This window comes from Carcharhinus amblyrhynchos, chromosome 25, assembly GCF_965287045.1.
Source record: "Carcharhinus amblyrhynchos chromosome 25, sCarAmb.v2.hapA, whole genome shotgun sequence".
In the NCBI taxonomy this organism is placed as follows: Eukaryota; Metazoa; Chordata; class Chondrichthyes; order Carcharhiniformes; family Carcharhinidae; genus Carcharhinus; species Carcharhinus amblyrhynchos.
The window spans coordinates 43510859-43528611 of NC_137348.1; the positions used below are offsets into that span (position 1 = coordinate 43510859).

Sequence of the window (17753 nt, forward strand, 5' to 3'; positions counted from 1 at the left end):
AGGAGAATGTGCAAACTCCACACAGACAGTGGCCCGAGCCGGGAATCGAACCCAGGACCCTGGAGCTGTGAAGCAGCAGTGCTAACCCACTGTGCTACCGTGCTGTCCCAAATATTAGCATGTGGTGCGTGGTGCAGGTGCCAAGAATCAATATTAACACATAACAATGATCAAAGAACAACACAGCACGGGAAACAGGCCCTTCGGTCCAACGAGCCCGCACCGCCATCTAACAATGTGCTTTTCCTCCTCCACCCTTGACCCATGTCTATGCTTATGGGACCCCCATTAGAAACCAGATTGAGGGGAGAATAATTTAGGGACAATTTGGAATCGAACCCAGGACCCTGGAGCTGTGAAGCAGCAGTGCTAACCCACTGTGCTACCGTGCCGCATTTAGATAGCATCCTCCCCATCCCCAGGACAAAACAAATGCTTTCGAGCTAACTCAGTACACTTTGAAGTGCTGGTAACCAAATGAACCATGACGTGTTTCTGAAAGGAGAGAGTGTGTTTATAAGCAGAGGGTCTGGCTTCTTTCTCACGTGGATTGAAGAATAAATATTGGACAGGACATTGGGGTAAAACTCTCCACACTAGCGCAATGAAATCCTGTGTGGCCAGCTGGGACAGCAGACTGTCTGAGCTGCTGGAGTTCACCTGTGACAGTGCAGCACTCACTCAGCATCACACTGATATGTCTCTGCAATGGATAGTGAAGCTCAGACTGTAAAAGTCACAAGAAGATAAACAGTAATAACTACAAGTTCGATAGGTATTTCATTTATTCAATCTGCGCTTTCTAAACGTCTACATCACAAAGATATTCTGAAAGAGCTTTTCTGTTCTGACAGTATGGCATTGTCATTGATGCTGGATCCTCTCGGACCACCCTGTACGTCTACAAATGGCCGGCTGGGAAAGAGAATGACACAGGCATCGTCAGTGAACAGATCACATGTAACGTACGAGGTGAGCTTTACTCTGTATCTAACCCCGTGCTGTATCTGTCCTGGGAGTGTTTGATGGGGGGGAGAGTGTAGAGGGAGCTTTACTCTGTATCTAACCCCGTGCTGTCCCTGTCCTGGGAGTGTTTGATGGGGGGACAGTGTAGAGGGAGCTTTACTCTGTATCTAACCCCTTCTGTACCTGTCCTGGGAGTGTTTGATGGGGGGACAGTGTAGAGGGAGCTTTACTCTGTATCTAACCCCGTGCTGTACCTGTCCTGGGAGTGTTTGATGGGGGGACAGTGTAGAGGGAGCTTTACTCTGTATCTAACCCCGTGCTGTACCTGTCCTGGGAGTGTTTGATGGGGGACAGTGTAGAGGGAGCTTTACTCTGTATCTAACCCCGTGCTGTACCTGTCCTGGGAGTGTTTGATGGGGGGGAGAGTGTAGAGGGAGCTTTACTCTGTATCTAACCCTGTGCTGTACCTGTCCTGGGAGAGTTTGCTGGGGACAGTGTAGAGGGAGCTTTACTCTGTATCTAACCCTGTGCTGTACCTGTCCTGGGAGTGTTTGATGGGGACAGTGTAGAGGGAGCTTTACTCTGTATCTAACCCCGTGCTGTACCTGTCCTGGGAGTGTTTGATGGGGGGACAGTGTAGAGGGAGCTTTACTCTGTATCTAACCCCGTGCTGTACCTGTCCTGGGAGTGTTTGATGGGGACAGTGTAGAGGGAGCTTTACTCTGTATCTAACCCCGTGCTGTACCTGTCCTGGGAGATGTTTCCACATGAGGAACTCTTGTTGTCTTTGAGCTATTATTAATTTTCTTGTTATTGGGAACTATGTAGAATCATAGAAACCCTACAGTGCAGAAAGAGGCCCTTCAGCCCATTGAGTCTGCACCGAACACAATCCCACCCAGGCCCTACCCCCATATCCCTACATATTTTACCCACTAATCCCTCTAGCCTACACATCCCTGGACACTAAGGGGCAATTTCTTAGCACGGCCAATCAACCTAACCCGCACATCTTTGGACTGTGGGAGGAAACCGGAGTACCCGGAGGAAACCCACACAGACACGAGGAGAATGTGCAAACTCCACACAGACAGTGACCCGAGCCAGGAATCGAACCCAGGACCCTGGAGCTGTGAAGCAGCAGTGCTAACCCACTGTGCTACTGTGCCACCCATTGTAAGACTCAGGGTTCACTCCTGTACTGACCAAGTTAGTCTCAGTTGGGGGTTCGGTCTGTAAATCGCTCCCATGTCCTCCCTGTGATGGAGAGGGGGGGTCTTCCGAGGCGGACAGGTTTTGTGAGGCAATGCAATGCGAAATGGGATAGGCAGTGTGGGTTTTGGGAAACGTGCTTTCCCTCTGTGCGGATTGGGCTGAGGGAGGAAGTCAGACTCCAGGAGCAGAAATTCCAAATGTTCTTAAACCATCTCAATGTGTAGGTCCTGGAATCTCAAGCTATGCAGCGAACCTGTCAGGAGCTGGGAAAAGTCTGAAGGACTGCCTTAATAAGGCGGTGAAAGCGATTCCCTCGGATAGACACGCCGAGACCCCCCTCTACCTCGGTGCTACAGCTGGGATGCGTCTGCTGAGGTAGGTAACACCTCTGCCTTCTCCACCAATCACCAAAGTGTTAAGAGCGAAGAACAGGCACAGGCCCTTCAACCCACCAAGTCTATGCCCACACAGATGCCTCTCTGATCTCGTAGTTTCTTGCTTTCATGTGGTCCGTAACCCTCTATTCCCTTCCTAATATCTAGTCACACTGCAGGTGTGTCAGTCCACCTTGTTGTCTAGCGAGGGGCATACACACGGTGGGTCGTGCGTGGGCTGCTCTTGGATGTTTCGAGAGTAGCCTAGAACTTCACGTCGTTTGTGTACGCTTAAAACTGGACCAGCAGATGGGCACCACAACAGCTCAGTGACTATCACTGATTACTGTGCAGACACATGGATTTGGGCCGGTGTCTGTGGGAGTTTGCGCATTCTCCCCGTGCTTGCGTGGGTTTTCTCCGGGTGCTCCGGTTTCCTCCCACACCCCAAAGATGTGCTCTTAGGCTGATTGGAAGTAATAAATTGTCCCTAAATTATTCTCCCCTCAATCTGGTTTCCAATGGGGGTACCATAAGCATAGACATGGGTCAAGGGTGGAGGAGGAAAAGCACAATGTTGAGATGGCGGTGTGGGCTCGTTGGGCCGAAGGGCCTGTTTCCCGTGTTGGGTTGTTCTTTGCTGTTTTGGGAACTTACATTTCTCTAGTTGAGCTGCCACATACACTGGATTGCCAAAGGTTCCCCTGAAACTCCTGGGATGTATTGAGATGGTGAAAGGTCCTGTGTAAGTACATGGCTTCCTTGTCAAAGCTCAATAGGCAACAACTACCCATAATGGAAGCAAGGGCAAACAGAGTCCAACGCAGGCTTTCGAAAAGCGCTCAAGTTGCACGAGGGCTAAATTTACAATTCCTCTTCGCCCATTCAGCGTCAGACTGGAAGTGGGACACGGGATTGCCTGGAACACTGGATACGAAGTTGACATAGTCACTAAAATGCTGGCTTGATTCCGAGGTGCCCAGGGAGCAGGAAGGAGACTGTGTCTCCTCCATTCCTATTCACTGCTACAAAGGTGTTAGTGGGGAAGGGATGCAGTCAAAAGCCAGGATGGCAGAGTGGATGTGTTACTGGGTTCATCAATCCAAACCTAGACAAATGATTCAGAGAACCGAGTTCAAACCCCCGTTACAGAATTGGGGAATTTAAATCCAATTAACAAATAAAATCAGGAATAAAGGGCCAGTCTCAGAAATTATTAATCACAAAACTCGCAGATTGTTGTAAAAACCCATCTGGTTTACCGATGTCCTTTAGGAGAAGCAATCTGCTGTCCTTAGCAGGCCTGGCCTACACGTGACTCCAGACCCACTGCCTTCCGAAATGGCCCAGCAAGTCCCACAACTCAAGGGTAATTAGGGAATGGGCAATAAATGTTGGCCTTACCAATGACACCCACGTCCCATGAAAGATTAAAGGAGATAAGTTCCACCCGTGGGCACCCTTTTATTAGTAACCACTCGGTTGTGAGAACATCCTCTTATCGGCTCTGGTTGAGCGCGGTGAGCTGTTTGGTCATTTCGGAGATCCTGTTGACCATCATCCAAATGGGTGATGAGGGATTTTCCTTCCCAGTTGGTGTAGGAAGGCAGTGGTGACAAGGATGTTGGCCCAATAATGGAGCAGGGGGGGCAAGTTACGTGGTCAAAACTCCAGGAATACATTTAATCACAGTTGGCAGCCCCATTAATGACTGTTGGGGGCCAGGCTCAGCCTGGGGTAAGCTCAGGGAATGGGTGGTAGGCATGGGGAGATACTGCTGCTCTGCGGATGGGTAGTAGGCCCCCAGCCCTCTCCCACTCCCTACAGGACATGGGTTCACAGGTCAGTTTACACTCGTAATTCTCCCTCATCAATCAGAGAGTCATGGAGTCAGACGGGGGACTCAAGGGGGTGCATTGAGCCTAAGATCTATCCGGGGGAGTGTGGACAGCGAGCTGACCATCCCTTACACCCCAACCATGACACTAATCCAATTTCGTTCAATTTGTTAAGATTAGTCTATTTGTTCCCCTGACCCCACAGTTACCAGCAGGGTCCCACCACACACTGTAACCATACCCTTTATCTTTGTTTCTTTGCAGTCAAACTGATCCTAAGGCTACCAAAGGGGTCCTAGATTCCATTGCCACCACGCTGAGATCCTACAGGTTTGACTACCAAGGAGCAAGGATCCTAACGGGAAACGAGGAGGGAGTTTTGGGATGGGTCACAGCCAACTATCTTCAGGAGAACTTTGTAAAGGTAAAACAGTTGTTGTGTTTGGACGGGAGAAAGGGTTAAACTGGGAATTTTCACGGATCGGGTTTCAGGCCCAATATAGAGTCATGATGTGGAGAGGCCGGCGTTGGACTGGGGTAAACACTGTAAGAAGTCTCCCTTCGCCTGTCGGTCCGCCTTGTTGTCCAACGAGGGGCATACACGCGATGGGTCGTACTGGGGCTGCTCTTGGATGTTCGAGATTGGCCGAGTGCTTCATGTCGTTAGTGTGTGCCTAAACTGGACCAGATACTGGGCAAGACGACAGCTCAGTGACTATCACTGATTGCTGTGCAGACACATGGATTTGGGCCGGTGTCTGTGGGAGTTTGCGCATTCTCCCCGTGCTTGCGTGGGTTTTCTCCGGGTGCTCCGGTTTCCTCCCACACCCCAAAGATGTGCTGTTAGGCTGATTGGCAGGAATAAATTGTCCCTAAATCAGTTTCCCTCAATCTGGATGGCCATAAAACATTAGATAGGGGTCATGGGTGGAGAGGGGGACTGGTGGTGTTGAGATGGCGGCGCGGGCTCGTTGGGCCGAAGGGCCTGTTTCCCGGGCTGATTTTGTTCTTAACCCCCCCTTTCGAGATGGGACATTGAAAACAATTTCTGCCAACACAGTGTCTTGTTCCCTGTCTCACACTGAGTGAGACAAACACCTCATCTCTCTTATCCCTTTACAGTGTGGATTGTTCGGAAGGTGGATTAATCCAGTGAAAAACACAGTGGGAGCAATGGACCTGGGAGGGGCATCCACTCAGATCTCCTTTGTACCCACTGACAAGGAGATAGAAGACCCAGAGAAAGAAGTCTCTCTCCGTCTATACGGCCAAGACTATAAAGTGTACACCCACAGCTATCTCTGTTACGGAATAGACCAGGTTAAGAAGAAAGTGCTCGCAAAAATAACTTCTGTAAGACACTTCACTTTCTATTAAAGAATTTCATGCAATTTGTAGGCAGGGAGAGGGATACGGGGAGAGGGATACGGGGAGAGGGATACGGGGAGAGGGTGGGATACGGGGAGAGGGATACGGGGAGAGGGATACGGGGAGAGGGATACGGGGAGAGGGATACAGGGAGAGGGTGGGATACGGGGAGAGGGATACGGGGAGAGGGATACGGGGAGAGGGATACGGGGAGAGGGTGGGATACGGGGAGAGGGATACGGGGAGAGGGATACGGGGAGAGGGATACGGGGAGAGGGTGGGATACGGGGAGAGGGATACGGGGAGAGGGATACGGGGAGAGGGATACGGGGAGAGGGATACGGGGAGAGGGATACGGGGAGAGGGATACGGGGAGAGGGATACGGGGAGAGGGATACGGGGAGAGGGATACGGGGAGAGGGATACAGGGAGAGGGATACGGGGAGAGGGTGGGATACGGGGAGAGGGATACGGGGAGAGGGATACAGGGAGAGGGATACGGGGAGAGGGTGAGATACGGGGAGAGGGATACGGGGAGAGGGATACAGGGAGAGGGATACGGGGAGAGGGATACAGGGAGAGGGTGGGATACGGGGAGAGGGTGGGATACGGGGAGAGGGTGGGATATGGGGAGAGGGATACGGGGAGAGGGATACGGGGAGAGGGTGGGATACGGGGAGAGGGATACAGGGAGAGGGTGGGTGGGATTTGGGGATATGGGGAGTGGGTGGGATTGAGGGATATGGGAAGAGGGTGGGTGGGATATGGGGAGACAGTGGATGGGACACGGGGAGAGGATGGTTGTGGGATTTGGGGATATGGGGAGAGGGTGGGATCGAGGGATATAGGAAGAGGGTGGGTGGGATTTAGGGAGAGGGAGGTTGTGGGATATGGGGAAAGGGTGGGTGGGGTATGGGAAGAGAGTGGGTAGGATTTGGGGAGAAGGTGTATGGGATATAGGGAGAGAATAGTTGTGGGATACGGGGAGAGGGTGGGTGGGATACGGGGAGAGGGTGGGTGGGGTTTGGGGAGAGGGTGGGTGTGATACAGGGAGAGAGTGGGATTTGGGGAGCGGGTGGGTGGGATTTGGGGAGCGGGTGGGTGGGATTTGGGGAGAGGGTGGGTGTGATATGGGGAGAGGGTGGGTGGGATTTGGGGAGAGGGTGGGTGGGATACGGGGAGAGGGTGGGATTTGGGGAGAGGGTGGGTGGGATATGGGGAGAGGGTGGGATTTGGGGAGAGGGTGGGTGGGATTTGGGGAGAGGGTGGGTGTGATATGGGGAGAGGGTGGGTGGGATTTGGGGAGCGGGTGGGTGTGATATGGGGAGAGGGTGGGATTTGGGGAGCGGGTGGGTGGGATTTGGGGAGCGGGTGGGTGGGATTTGGGGAGAGGGTGGGTGGGATTTGGGGAGAGGGTGGGTGGGATTTGGGGAGCGGGTGGGTGGGATATGGGGAGAGGGTGGGTGGGATTTGGGGAGCGGGTGGGTGGGATTTGGGGCGTTGGATTTTACAGTTGAATGGTGATTACGTCTCACTCCTTTTATTCCTCCCTCAGGGCTCAGGTTACGTGAGTGAAATCACCAACCCGTGTATGCCACGAGGCTACAGCACCAATCACACACAGGAGTTTATATTCGGTAGCTGGTGTACTGAGAATGAGCGGGCTCAGGATTACTCACCCAAACAAACCATCACCTTCAGAGGGTCCTCAGACTTTGAAACTTGTTATAGAATTGTCAGCTCCATCTTCAGCTTTTCTCCGTGTAACTACACCAGCTGCTCTTTCAACAATGTCTATCAACCAGAGGTTACCGGTGACTTCCTGGTAATTTCATATCAATTTGCATTGGGGCAGAGGAATAGGCCGTTCAGGGTGTTAATGTCAGTGTTTCTGCTCATCCCTAAATCTACCGTCGGAACTCTCCATTCCCCTCTCCCTAAGATCCTTGTCTAGTTTCCCCTTCAATACATCGACACTATTCACTCTAACCATTCCCCATGGGAGCAGCTCCCACATTCTCCTCACTCCATAGAACATTACAGCACAGAAACAGGCCTTTTGGCCCTTCTTGTCTGTGCCAAACCATTTTTCTCCCTAGTCCCACTGACCTGCCCTTGGACCATATCCCTCCACATCCCTCTCATCCTGTTCCTGTCCAAGTTTTTCTTAAATGTTAAAAGTGAGCCCGCATTTATCTGGCAGCTCATTCCACACTCCCACCACTCTCTGCGTGAAGAATCCCCCCCTAATATTCCCTTTAAACTTTTCTCCTTTCACCCTTAACCCATGTCCTCTAGTTTTTTTCTCCCCTAGCCTCAGTGGAAAAACCCTGCTTGCATTCACTCTATCTTTACCCATCAAAATCTTATACACCTCCATCAAATCTCCCCTCAATCTTCTACACTCCAGGGAATAAAGTCCTAACCTATTCAATCTCTGTCTGTAACTCAGTTTCTCAAGTCCCGGCAACATCCTTGTAAACCTTCTCTGCACTCTTTCAACCTTATTAATATCCTTCCTGTAATTAGGTGACCAGAACTGCACACAATACTCTAAATTCGGCCTCCCCAATGCCTTATACAACCTGACCATAACAGTCTAACTCTTATACTCAATACTCTGATTTATAAAGGCTAATGTACCAAAAGCACTCTTTACGACCATCTGGAGCAAGTCCCACATTCTCCCCACTCCCTGTGGGAGCGAGTCCCACATTCTCCCCACTCCCTGTGGGAGTGAGTCCCACATTCTCCCCACTCCCCGTGGGAGTGAGTCCCACATTCTCCCCACTCCCCGTGGGAGTGAGTCCCACATTCTCCCCACTCCCCGTGGGAGCGAGTCCCACATTCTCCCCACTCCCCGTGGGAGTGAGTCCCACATTCTCCCCACTCCCCGTGGGAGTGAGTCCCACATTCTCCCCCACTCCCCGTGGGAGCGAGTCCCACATTCTCCCCACTCCCCGTGGGAGCGAGTCCCACATTCTCCCCACTCCCCGTGGGAGCGAGTCCCACATTCTCCCCACTCCCCGTGGGAGCGAGTCCCACATTCTCCCCACTCCCCGTGGGAGCGAGTCCCACATTCTCCCCACTCCCCGTGGGAGCGAGTCCCACATTCTCCCCACTCCCCGTGGGAGTGAGTCCCACATTCTCCCCACTCCCCGTGGGAGCGAGTCCCACATTCTCCCCACTCCCCGTGGGAGCGAGTCCCACATTCTCCCCACTCCCCGTGGGAGCGAGTCCCACATTCTCCCCACTCCCCGTGGGAGCGAGTCCCACATTCTCCCCACTCCCCGTGGGAGCGAGTCCCACATTCTCCCCACTCCCCGTGGGAGTGAGTCCCACATTCTCCCCACTCCCCGTGGGAGTGAGTCCCACATTCTCCCCATTCCCTGTGGGAACGAGTCCCACATTCTCCCCACTCCCTGCGGGAGTGAGTCCCACATTCTCCCCACTCCCCGTGGGAGCGAGTCCCACATTCAAGCACGAGAACTATTGTCTGTTTCCATAGCTGCTGATTCCCAGAACGGATCACTGATCAGTCACCAGGAGCCTGAGGGGTGCCATTCCACAGTCAGGAACCAGGAATCTCTCCTGCTCTTCCTGCCAGCCATTGTGATGTTTGGAAGGATTTGCAGGTTGACACAGTCAGTCTGTTTGCCCACGTTATGATGTGTATACCCACACATTTCTGCTAACATCCTGGTAAATATTTCTGTACCCTCTCCAGATCCTCTGTATCCATTTTATTATTTCGTGTTCACAACTGCACAGGGTGTGGGTGCTCGATACAGGTTTATTATAACCTTCCCACTTGTCAGAACATGGGAATTAGGAGCAGAATTTGACTGGATGGTCTATTAAGGGATTCTAATCCATTTTCCCGACCTCTCCATATCCCTGAGAGAGCAAAGATCTGTATATCCCATCCTCGCAGAGATTCCATGCTTGTCGGATAAAACCTCGTGCTTGCAAATTTTGTTAATGGCCTTACTAATTTGTGGTTCCACTTTAGCGATCGACTGATACTCTGTGATCCCCTCGGTTTACATTTTCCATGTAATAATTTTCCTATTCTAATCAAAATGTGCAACCTCACGTTTACCTGTGTTGAATTTTTTTTGCCAATGATTTGCTCCATATGCAAGTTTATTAATGTCACCAGTAAGTCCCTCTCAGTATTGGCTCCCTCTTCCCCTTTGCCCCCAATTCAATGTCATCGACAAGTTTAGAAATGGTATTTCCGATTGTAAACGTCAAATCATTGATGTAAGATCGTGAGCAGAAATGGTCCTAGCACTGGTTCCTGTGGAAAACCATTTCCCATTTCCTCCACTCTGAATAACTCCCCTGAATAATCAACAGATTCCTATAAGAACATAAGAACACAAGAAATAGGAGCAGGAGTAGGCCATCTAGCCCTTCGAGCCTGCCCCGCCATTCAATAAGATCATGGCTGATCTGTCGTGGCTCAGTTCCACTTTCCCGCCCTCTCCCCATAACCCTTAATCCCCTCTCTTATCAAAAACCCATCAACCCGCGTCTTAAAAATATTCAGCGAGGCAGCCTCCACCACTTCAACGGGCAGAGAATTCCAGAGATTCACCACCCTTTGAGTGAAGAAGTTCCTCCTCAACTCCGTTCTAAACCGCCCCCCCCTTCCAACATATTTCATGGCTCACTTACTTTATTTCTGAGCTCCTGGGGATTCCGTAGATGTCTGTCTAAGTTTTGCATGTTTATTGATGTCTTTTTTTTAATCCACAGGTGATTCAGTCTGCCTTGTTGTCCAACAAGGGGCATACACGCAGTGGGTCGTACAGGGCTGCTCTTGGATGTTTCGAGAGTAGCCTAGTGCTTCACGTCGTTAGTGTGTGCTTAAACTGGACCAGATACTGGGCAAGACGACAGCTCAGTGACTATCACTGATTGCTGTGCAGACACATGGATTTGGGTCGGTGTCTGCAGGAGTTTGCGCATTCTCCCCGTGTCTGCGTGGGTTTTCTCCGGGTGCTCCGGTTTCCTCCCACACCCCAAAGATGTGCTCTTAGGCTGATTGGTGTAACAAGTTGTCCCTGAATTAGTCTCCCCTCAATCTGGTTTCCAATGTGGAGTGCCATAAACATAGATAAGGGTCATGGGTGGAAGAGGGAACTCATAATGTTAAGATGGCGGCGCGGGCTCCCTCTGATACCTCCTCCAAACGGCTCATGAGTTTTTGAACAGGTGGCAGGTAGCCCAGTGGTTAGCACTGCTGCCTCACAGTACCGAGAACCCAGGTTCAATTCCAGCCTCGGGTCACTGTCTGCACATTCTCCTCGTGTCTGCGTGGGTTTCCTCCGGGTGCTCCGCTTTCTTCCCACAGTCCAAATATGTGCAGGTTAGGTTGATTGCTCGTGCTAAATTGCCCCTTAGTGTCCAAAAGATTAGGTGGAGTGACCATGGTAAATACACAGGTGAGGGGGGGGGTGGGGGCCTGGGTAAAATGCAACCTTTGGAGAGTTGGTGCATAGTCGATGGGCTGAATGGCCTTCTTCTGCATTGGCGGGATTGTACAGTTCTAATCTACCTTTAGCCTTGTAACTCCAGAGATCAGGAACATGAGGTGATCCATAGGAGATGGGAGCAGGTATCCAAATTCTAATCTCCAAAACCTTTCGTTCATTGCCTCTTTACCCTCTGTCCTGTTGGTAAGGGGGAGTTCTTTGACCATGCCAGCTCAGAATGGCAGCCCCTGTGTGCCAGCGGACTGAATTCACAAAGCTCGTCATTTCATCCCCTCTCTCGTCTTCATGTCGTTCTCCATTCTAAAGAAATGAACGTTCCCTGTATAAAGTCTCTGCTCCTCCCACGTCCACATCTGTCACCTCTCCCCATTCCCAGTCCAGCTTGGGATCAGGATCAGTTGTCCAGTGTCTCAAGCATGCTCTTTGGCATTCTCACCTTTCACTGCTCTCTTCCGGGCATCCTTATTCCCGCAGGAAAATCCCAGAGCCCAGCTTTCACTCCCGGTTACAAACCCCATCTGGGAGGTAATATCTGCCTCTCCAGGAAATTGATAAGAGCTTTCTTGGACGCTGTTCACATGAGTCAACGCAGCTAAATAATTTATGAACCTTCCAGGCAAGCCATTACACCGAGATCCCATCTGCGCTCTCAGCACAATCTAAAAGATCGTTTTGAACAATAACAGGGAGGAATTTTCCTGTGACAGCAACTGTTTCCAAAGTTTTATAGATAAAGATGGAAAATCCAATAAGCAATGGTCAAAGGGAGCTTTACTCTGTATCTAACCCTGTGCTGTACCTGTCCTGGGAGTGTTTGATGGGGACAGTGTAGAGGGAGCTTTACTCTGTATCTAACCCCGTGCTGTACCTGTCCTGGGAGTGTGATGGGGGACAGTGTAGAGGGAGCTTTACTCTGTATCTAACCCCGTGCTGTCCCTGTCCTGGGAGTGTTTGATGGGGACAGTGTAGAGGGAGCTTTACTCTGTATCTAACTCCGTGCTGTACCTGTCCTGGGAGTGTTTGATGGGGGGACAGTGTAGCGGGAGCTTTACTCTGTATCTAACCCCGTGCTGTACCTGTCCTGGGAGTGTTTGATCGGGGGACAGTGTAGAGGGAGCTTTACTCTGTATCTAACCCCATGCTGTACCTGTCCTGGGAGTGTTTGATGGGGGACAGTGTAGAGGGAGCTTTACTCTGTATCTAACCCTGTGCTGTACCTGTCCTGGGAGTGTTTGATGGGGGGACAGTGTAGCGGGAGCTTTACTCTGTATCTAACCCCGTGCTGTACCTGTCCTGGGAGTGTTTGATCGGGGGACAGTGTAGAGGGAGCTTTACTCTGTATCTAACCCCGTGCTGTACCTGTCCTGGGAGTGTTTGATCGGGGGACAGTGTAGAGGGAGCTTTACTCTGTATCTAACCCCATGCTGTACCTGTCCTGGGAGTATTTGATGGGGACAGTGTAGAGGGAGCTTTACTCTGTATCTAACCCTGTGCTGTACCTGTCCTGGGAGTGTTTATAGAACATAGAACACTACAGCACAAACAGGCCCTTCGGCCCACGAGTTGCGCCGATCACATCAACACCTACCAACCTACAGACCTATCTATAACCCTCAATCTCATTAAACCCCATATACTCATCCAGAAGTCTTTTAAAAGACCCCAGCGAGTTCTCCTCCACCACCACTGACGGCAGCCGATTCCATTCACTCACCACCCTCTGAGTGAAAAACTTACCCCTAACATCACTTCTGAACCTCCCTCCCCGCACCTTAAATCTGTGTCCTCTCGTAGCGACCATTTCAACCCGGGGAAATAGCCTCCGAGAATCCACCCTATCTATTCCTCTCAACATTTTGTAAACTTCTATCAGGTCGCCTCTCAACCTTCGTCTCTCCAGGGAAAAGAGTCCCAGCTCCCTCAACCTAACTTCATAAGGCATGCCTCCCAGTCCAGGCAACATCCTTGTAAATCTCCTCTGTACCCTTTCAATAGCTTCTACATCTTTCCTATAGTGAGGCGACCAGAACTGCGCACAATGCTCTAAATGAGGCCTGACAAGGGTCTTATAAAGATTTGTTTGATAGGGGACAGTGTAGAGGGAGCTTTACTCTGTATCTAACCCCGTGCTGTACCTGTCCTGGGAGTGTTTGATGGGGGGACAGTGTAGAGGGAGCTTTACTCTGTATCTAACCCTGTGCTGTACCTGTCCTGGGAGTGTTTGATGGGGGACAGTGTAGAGGGAGCTTTACTCTGTATCTAACCCCGTGCTGTACCTGTCCTGGGCGTGTTTGATGGGGGACAGTGTAGAGGGAGCTTTACTCTGTATCTAACCCCGTGCTGTACCTGTCCTGGGAGTGTTTGATGGAGGGGACAGTGTAGAGGGAGCTTTACTCTGTATCTAACCCCGTGCTGTACCTGTCCTGGGAGTGTTTGATGGGGGACAGTGTAGAGGGAGCTTTACTCTGTATCTAACCCCGTGCTGTACCTGTCCTGGGAGTGTTTGATGGGGGACAGTGTAGAGGGAGCTTTACTCTGTATCTAACCCCGTGCTGTACCTGTCCTGGGCGTGTTTGATGGGGGACAGTGTAGAGGGAGCTTTACTCTGTATCTAACCCCGTGCTGTACCTGTCCTGGGAGTGTTTGATGGAGGGGACAGTGTAGAGGGAGCTTTACTCTGTATCTAACCCCATGCTGTACCTGTCCTGGGAGTGTTTGATGGGGGACAGTGTAGAGGGAGCTTTACTCTGTATCTAACCCCGTGCTGTACCTGTCCTGGGAGTGTGATGGGGGACAGTGTAGAGGGAGCTTTACTCTGTATCTAACCCCGTGCTCTCCCTGTCCTGGGAGTGTTTGATGGGGACAGTGTAGAGGGAGCTTTACTCTGTATCTAACTCCGTGCTGTACCTGTCCTGGGAGTGTTTGATGGGGGGACAGTGTAGCGGGAGCTTTACTCTGTATCTAACCCCGTGCTGTACCTGTCCTGGGAGTGTTTGATCGGGGGACAGTGTAGAGGGAGCTTTACTCTGTATCTAACCCCATGCTGTACCTGTCCTGGGAGTGTTTGATGGGGGACAGTGTAGAGGGAGCTTTACTCTGTATCTAACCCTGTGCTGTACCTGTCCTGGGAGTGTTTGATGGGGGGACAGTGTAGAGGGAGCTTTACTCTGTATCTAACCCCGTGCTGTACCTGTCCTGGGAGTGTTTGATCGGGGGACAGTGTAGAGGGAGCTTTACTCTGTATCTAACCCCATGCTGTACCTGTCCTGGGAGTATTTGATGGGGACAGTGTAGAGGGAGCTTTACTCTGTATCTAACCCTGTGCTGTACCTGTCCTGGGAGTGTTTATAGAACATAGAACACTACAGCACAAACAGGCCCTTCGGCCCACGAGTTGCGCCGATCACATCAACACCTACCAACCTACAGACCTATCTATAACCCTCAATCTCATTAAACCCCATATACTCATCCAGAAGTCTTTTAAAAGACCCCAGCGAGTTCGCCTCCACCACCACTGACGGCAGCCGATTCCACTCACTCACCACCCTCTGAGTGAAAAACTTACCCCTAACATCACTTCTGAACCTCCCTCCCCGCACCTTAAATCTGTGTCCTCCCGTAGCAACCATTTCAACCCGGGGAAATAGCCTCTGAGAGTCCACCCTATCTATTCCTCTCAACATTTTATAAACCTCTATCAGGTCGCCTCTCAACCTTCGTCTCTCCAGGGAAAAGAGTCCCAGCTCCCTCAACCTAACTTCATAAGGCATGCCTCCCAGTCCAGGCAACATCCTTGTAAATCTCCTCTGCACCCTTTCAATAGCTTCTACATCTTTCCTATAGTGAGGCGACCAGAACTGCGCACAATGCTCTAAATGAGGCCTGACAAGGGTCTTATAAAGATTTGTTTGATAGGGGACAGTGTAGAGGGAGCTTTACTCTGTATCTAACCCCGTGCTGTACCTGTCCTGGGAGTGTTTGATGGGGGACAGTGTAGAGGGAGCTTTACTCTGTATCTAACCCCGTGCTGTACCTGTCCTGGGAGTGTTTGATGGGGGACAGTGTAGAGGGAGCTTTACTCTGTATCTAACCCCGTGCTGTACCTGTCCTGGGAGTGTTTGATGGGGGACAGTGTAGAGGGAGCTTTACTCTGTATCTAACCCCGTGCTGTACCTGTCCTGGGAGTGTTTGATGGGGACAGTGTAGAGGGAGCTTTACTCTGTATCTAACCCCGTGCTGTACCTGTCCTGGGCGTGTTTGATGGGGGACAGTGTAGAGGGAGCTTTACTCTGTATCTAACCCCGTGCTGTACCTGTCCTGGGAGTGTTTGATGGGGACAGTGTAGAGGGAGCTTTACTCTGTATCTAACCCCGTGCTGTACCTGTCCTGGGCGTGTTTGATGGGGGACAGTGTAGAGGGAGCTTTACTCTGTATCTAACCCCGTGCTGTACCTGTCCTGGGAGTGTTTGATGGAGGGGACAGTGTAGAGGGAGCTTTACTCTGTATCTAACCCCGTGCTGTACCTGTCCTGGGAGTGTTTGATGGGGGACAGTGTAGAGGGAGCTTTACTCTGTATCTAACCCCGTGCTGTACCTGTCCTGGGAGTGTTTGATGGGGGACAGTGTAGAGGGAGCTTTACTCTGTATCTAACCCCGTGCTGTACCTGTCCTGGGCGTGTTTGATGGGGGACAGTGTAGAGGGAGCTTTACTCTGTATCTAACCCCGTGCTGTACCTGTCCTGGGAGTGTTTGATGGAGGGGACAGTGTAGAGGGAGCTTTACTCTGTATCTAACCCCGTGCTGTACCTGTCCTGGGAGTGTTTGATGGGGGACAGTGTAGAGGGAGCTTTACTCTGTATCTAACCCCGTGCTGTACCTGTCCTGGGAGTGTTTGATGGGGGGACAGTGTAGAGGAAGCTTTACTCTGTATCTAACCCCGTGCTGTACCTGTCCTGGGAGTGTTTGATGGGGGGACAGTGTAGAGGAAGCTTTACTCTGTATCTAACTCTGTGCTGTTGGGAGTGTTTGATTGGGAACAGTGTAGAGGGATCTGTCTAACGATGGTGGTATCTCTCTCTATGTAAAGAATTGTGTCTCCAGGATGAACCACTTTCCAATGATAATTGATTCTGTGTTTTTTGTTACATCCTGTTGATGGATTTTGCTGTGTAATGGCTGAGGTTTTCTAAGTGCAGTTGAGCTGGAGATGGTGGTTAATCTGATAATATCGCCTCTTTTGTCTGAACAGGCATTCGCAGCGTTCTATTACACAGTGGATTTCCTGAAAGTGCGTTTGAAGAGGAACATTACATCACCCAACGAGCTGAGGGAGGCTTCGAGTTTCATCTGTAAAATGAGTTTCAGCGAGGTGATGGTCAATAACAGAGAATTCTTCTCTCCTTTCATCGCCCTTGTCTCAGCCTCCTCTCTTTCTATCCTTCTCACTCTCTCCTTAACCCCATTCTCTCACCCAGACCTCCTCTCTCCCTAGAATCCTTTCCAACTTCCAAACCTTCTCTCTCTCTCCACCAACCCCCTATCTTCCCCTATCATCTTCCAACCACTCCCTGTTGTACTTCTCTCCAATCCCCAGCTTCCTGGTTTGTCCCAGGACTGACCCAAGGGTCATTGCTAGCCTTCTGTCTGGCCAGTCCAGCTGCTGCCTGTTGGTCTCATGTAAACCTGTCTTCAGACCCAGTATTGGTTCGTTATCAGTGTGAGAGATTGCGTTCCCCACAGCACTGACCCTTCCAGCTGGAAGTTGACACTGTGGGAGTAAGCCCGGAACTCTCTGGGGCAAGAAAACATTAGGTCTGTGTGCTGACGTCGTAAGAAATAGGAGCAGGAGTAGGTCATCTAGCCCCTCGAGCCTGCCCCGCCATTCAGTAAGATCATGGCTGATCTGTACTGTGTGCAGTTTAGCTGGAGTACTGTGTGCAGTTTTGGTCGCCGTACTTACGCAAGGATATTTTGGCCTTGGAGGGAGTGCAGAGGAGGTTTAGTAGGCTGAATCCAGAGTTGAGGGGGTTGAGCTATGAGGAGAGGCTGAATAAACTAGGCTTGTACTCGTTGGAGTTTAGAAGAATGAGGGGAGATCTCATTGAGACATATAAGATGATGAATGGGATGGATAGGATAGAGGTGGAGAGACTCTTCCCGCTCAGAAAGGACAGTAGGACTAGGGGGCACAGCCTCAAGATAAAGGGGGGGCGGTTTAGAACGGAGTTGAGGAGGAACTTCTTCACTCAAAGGGTGGTGAATCTCTGGAATTCTCTGCCCGTTGAAGTGGTGGAGGCTGCCTCGCTCAATATTTTTAAGATGCGGGTTGATGGGTTTTTGATAAGAGAGGGGATTAAGGGTTATGGGGAGAGGGCGGGAAAGTGGAACTGAGCCATGACAGATCAGCCACGATCTTATTGAATGGCGGGGCAGGCTCGAAGGGCTAGATGGCCTACTCCTGCTCCTATTTCTTATGTTCTTATGAAG

At 51.0% G+C, this 17753-nt stretch overlaps 1 protein-coding gene across 1 annotated transcript in view; it reads left to right on the forward strand.

The window, feature by feature from the left end:
* The window catches only part of LOC145358148 (ectonucleoside triphosphate diphosphohydrolase 2-like), a 52259-nt gene that overhangs the window by 24100 nt on the left and 10406 nt on the right, over nucleotides 1-17753 (forward strand). The window contains exons 2-7 of the mRNA XM_080211843.1: nucleotides 855-972; nucleotides 2406-2556; nucleotides 4658-4817; nucleotides 5516-5746; nucleotides 7317-7586; nucleotides 16516-16635. Of these exons, the coding sequence (XP_080067969.1) occupies nucleotides 855-972; nucleotides 2406-2556; nucleotides 4658-4817; nucleotides 5516-5746; nucleotides 7317-7586; nucleotides 16516-16635 (1050 nt within the window). The remainder of the gene's footprint in view (nucleotides 1-854; nucleotides 973-2405; nucleotides 2557-4657; nucleotides 4818-5515; nucleotides 5747-7316; nucleotides 7587-16515; nucleotides 16636-17753) is intronic.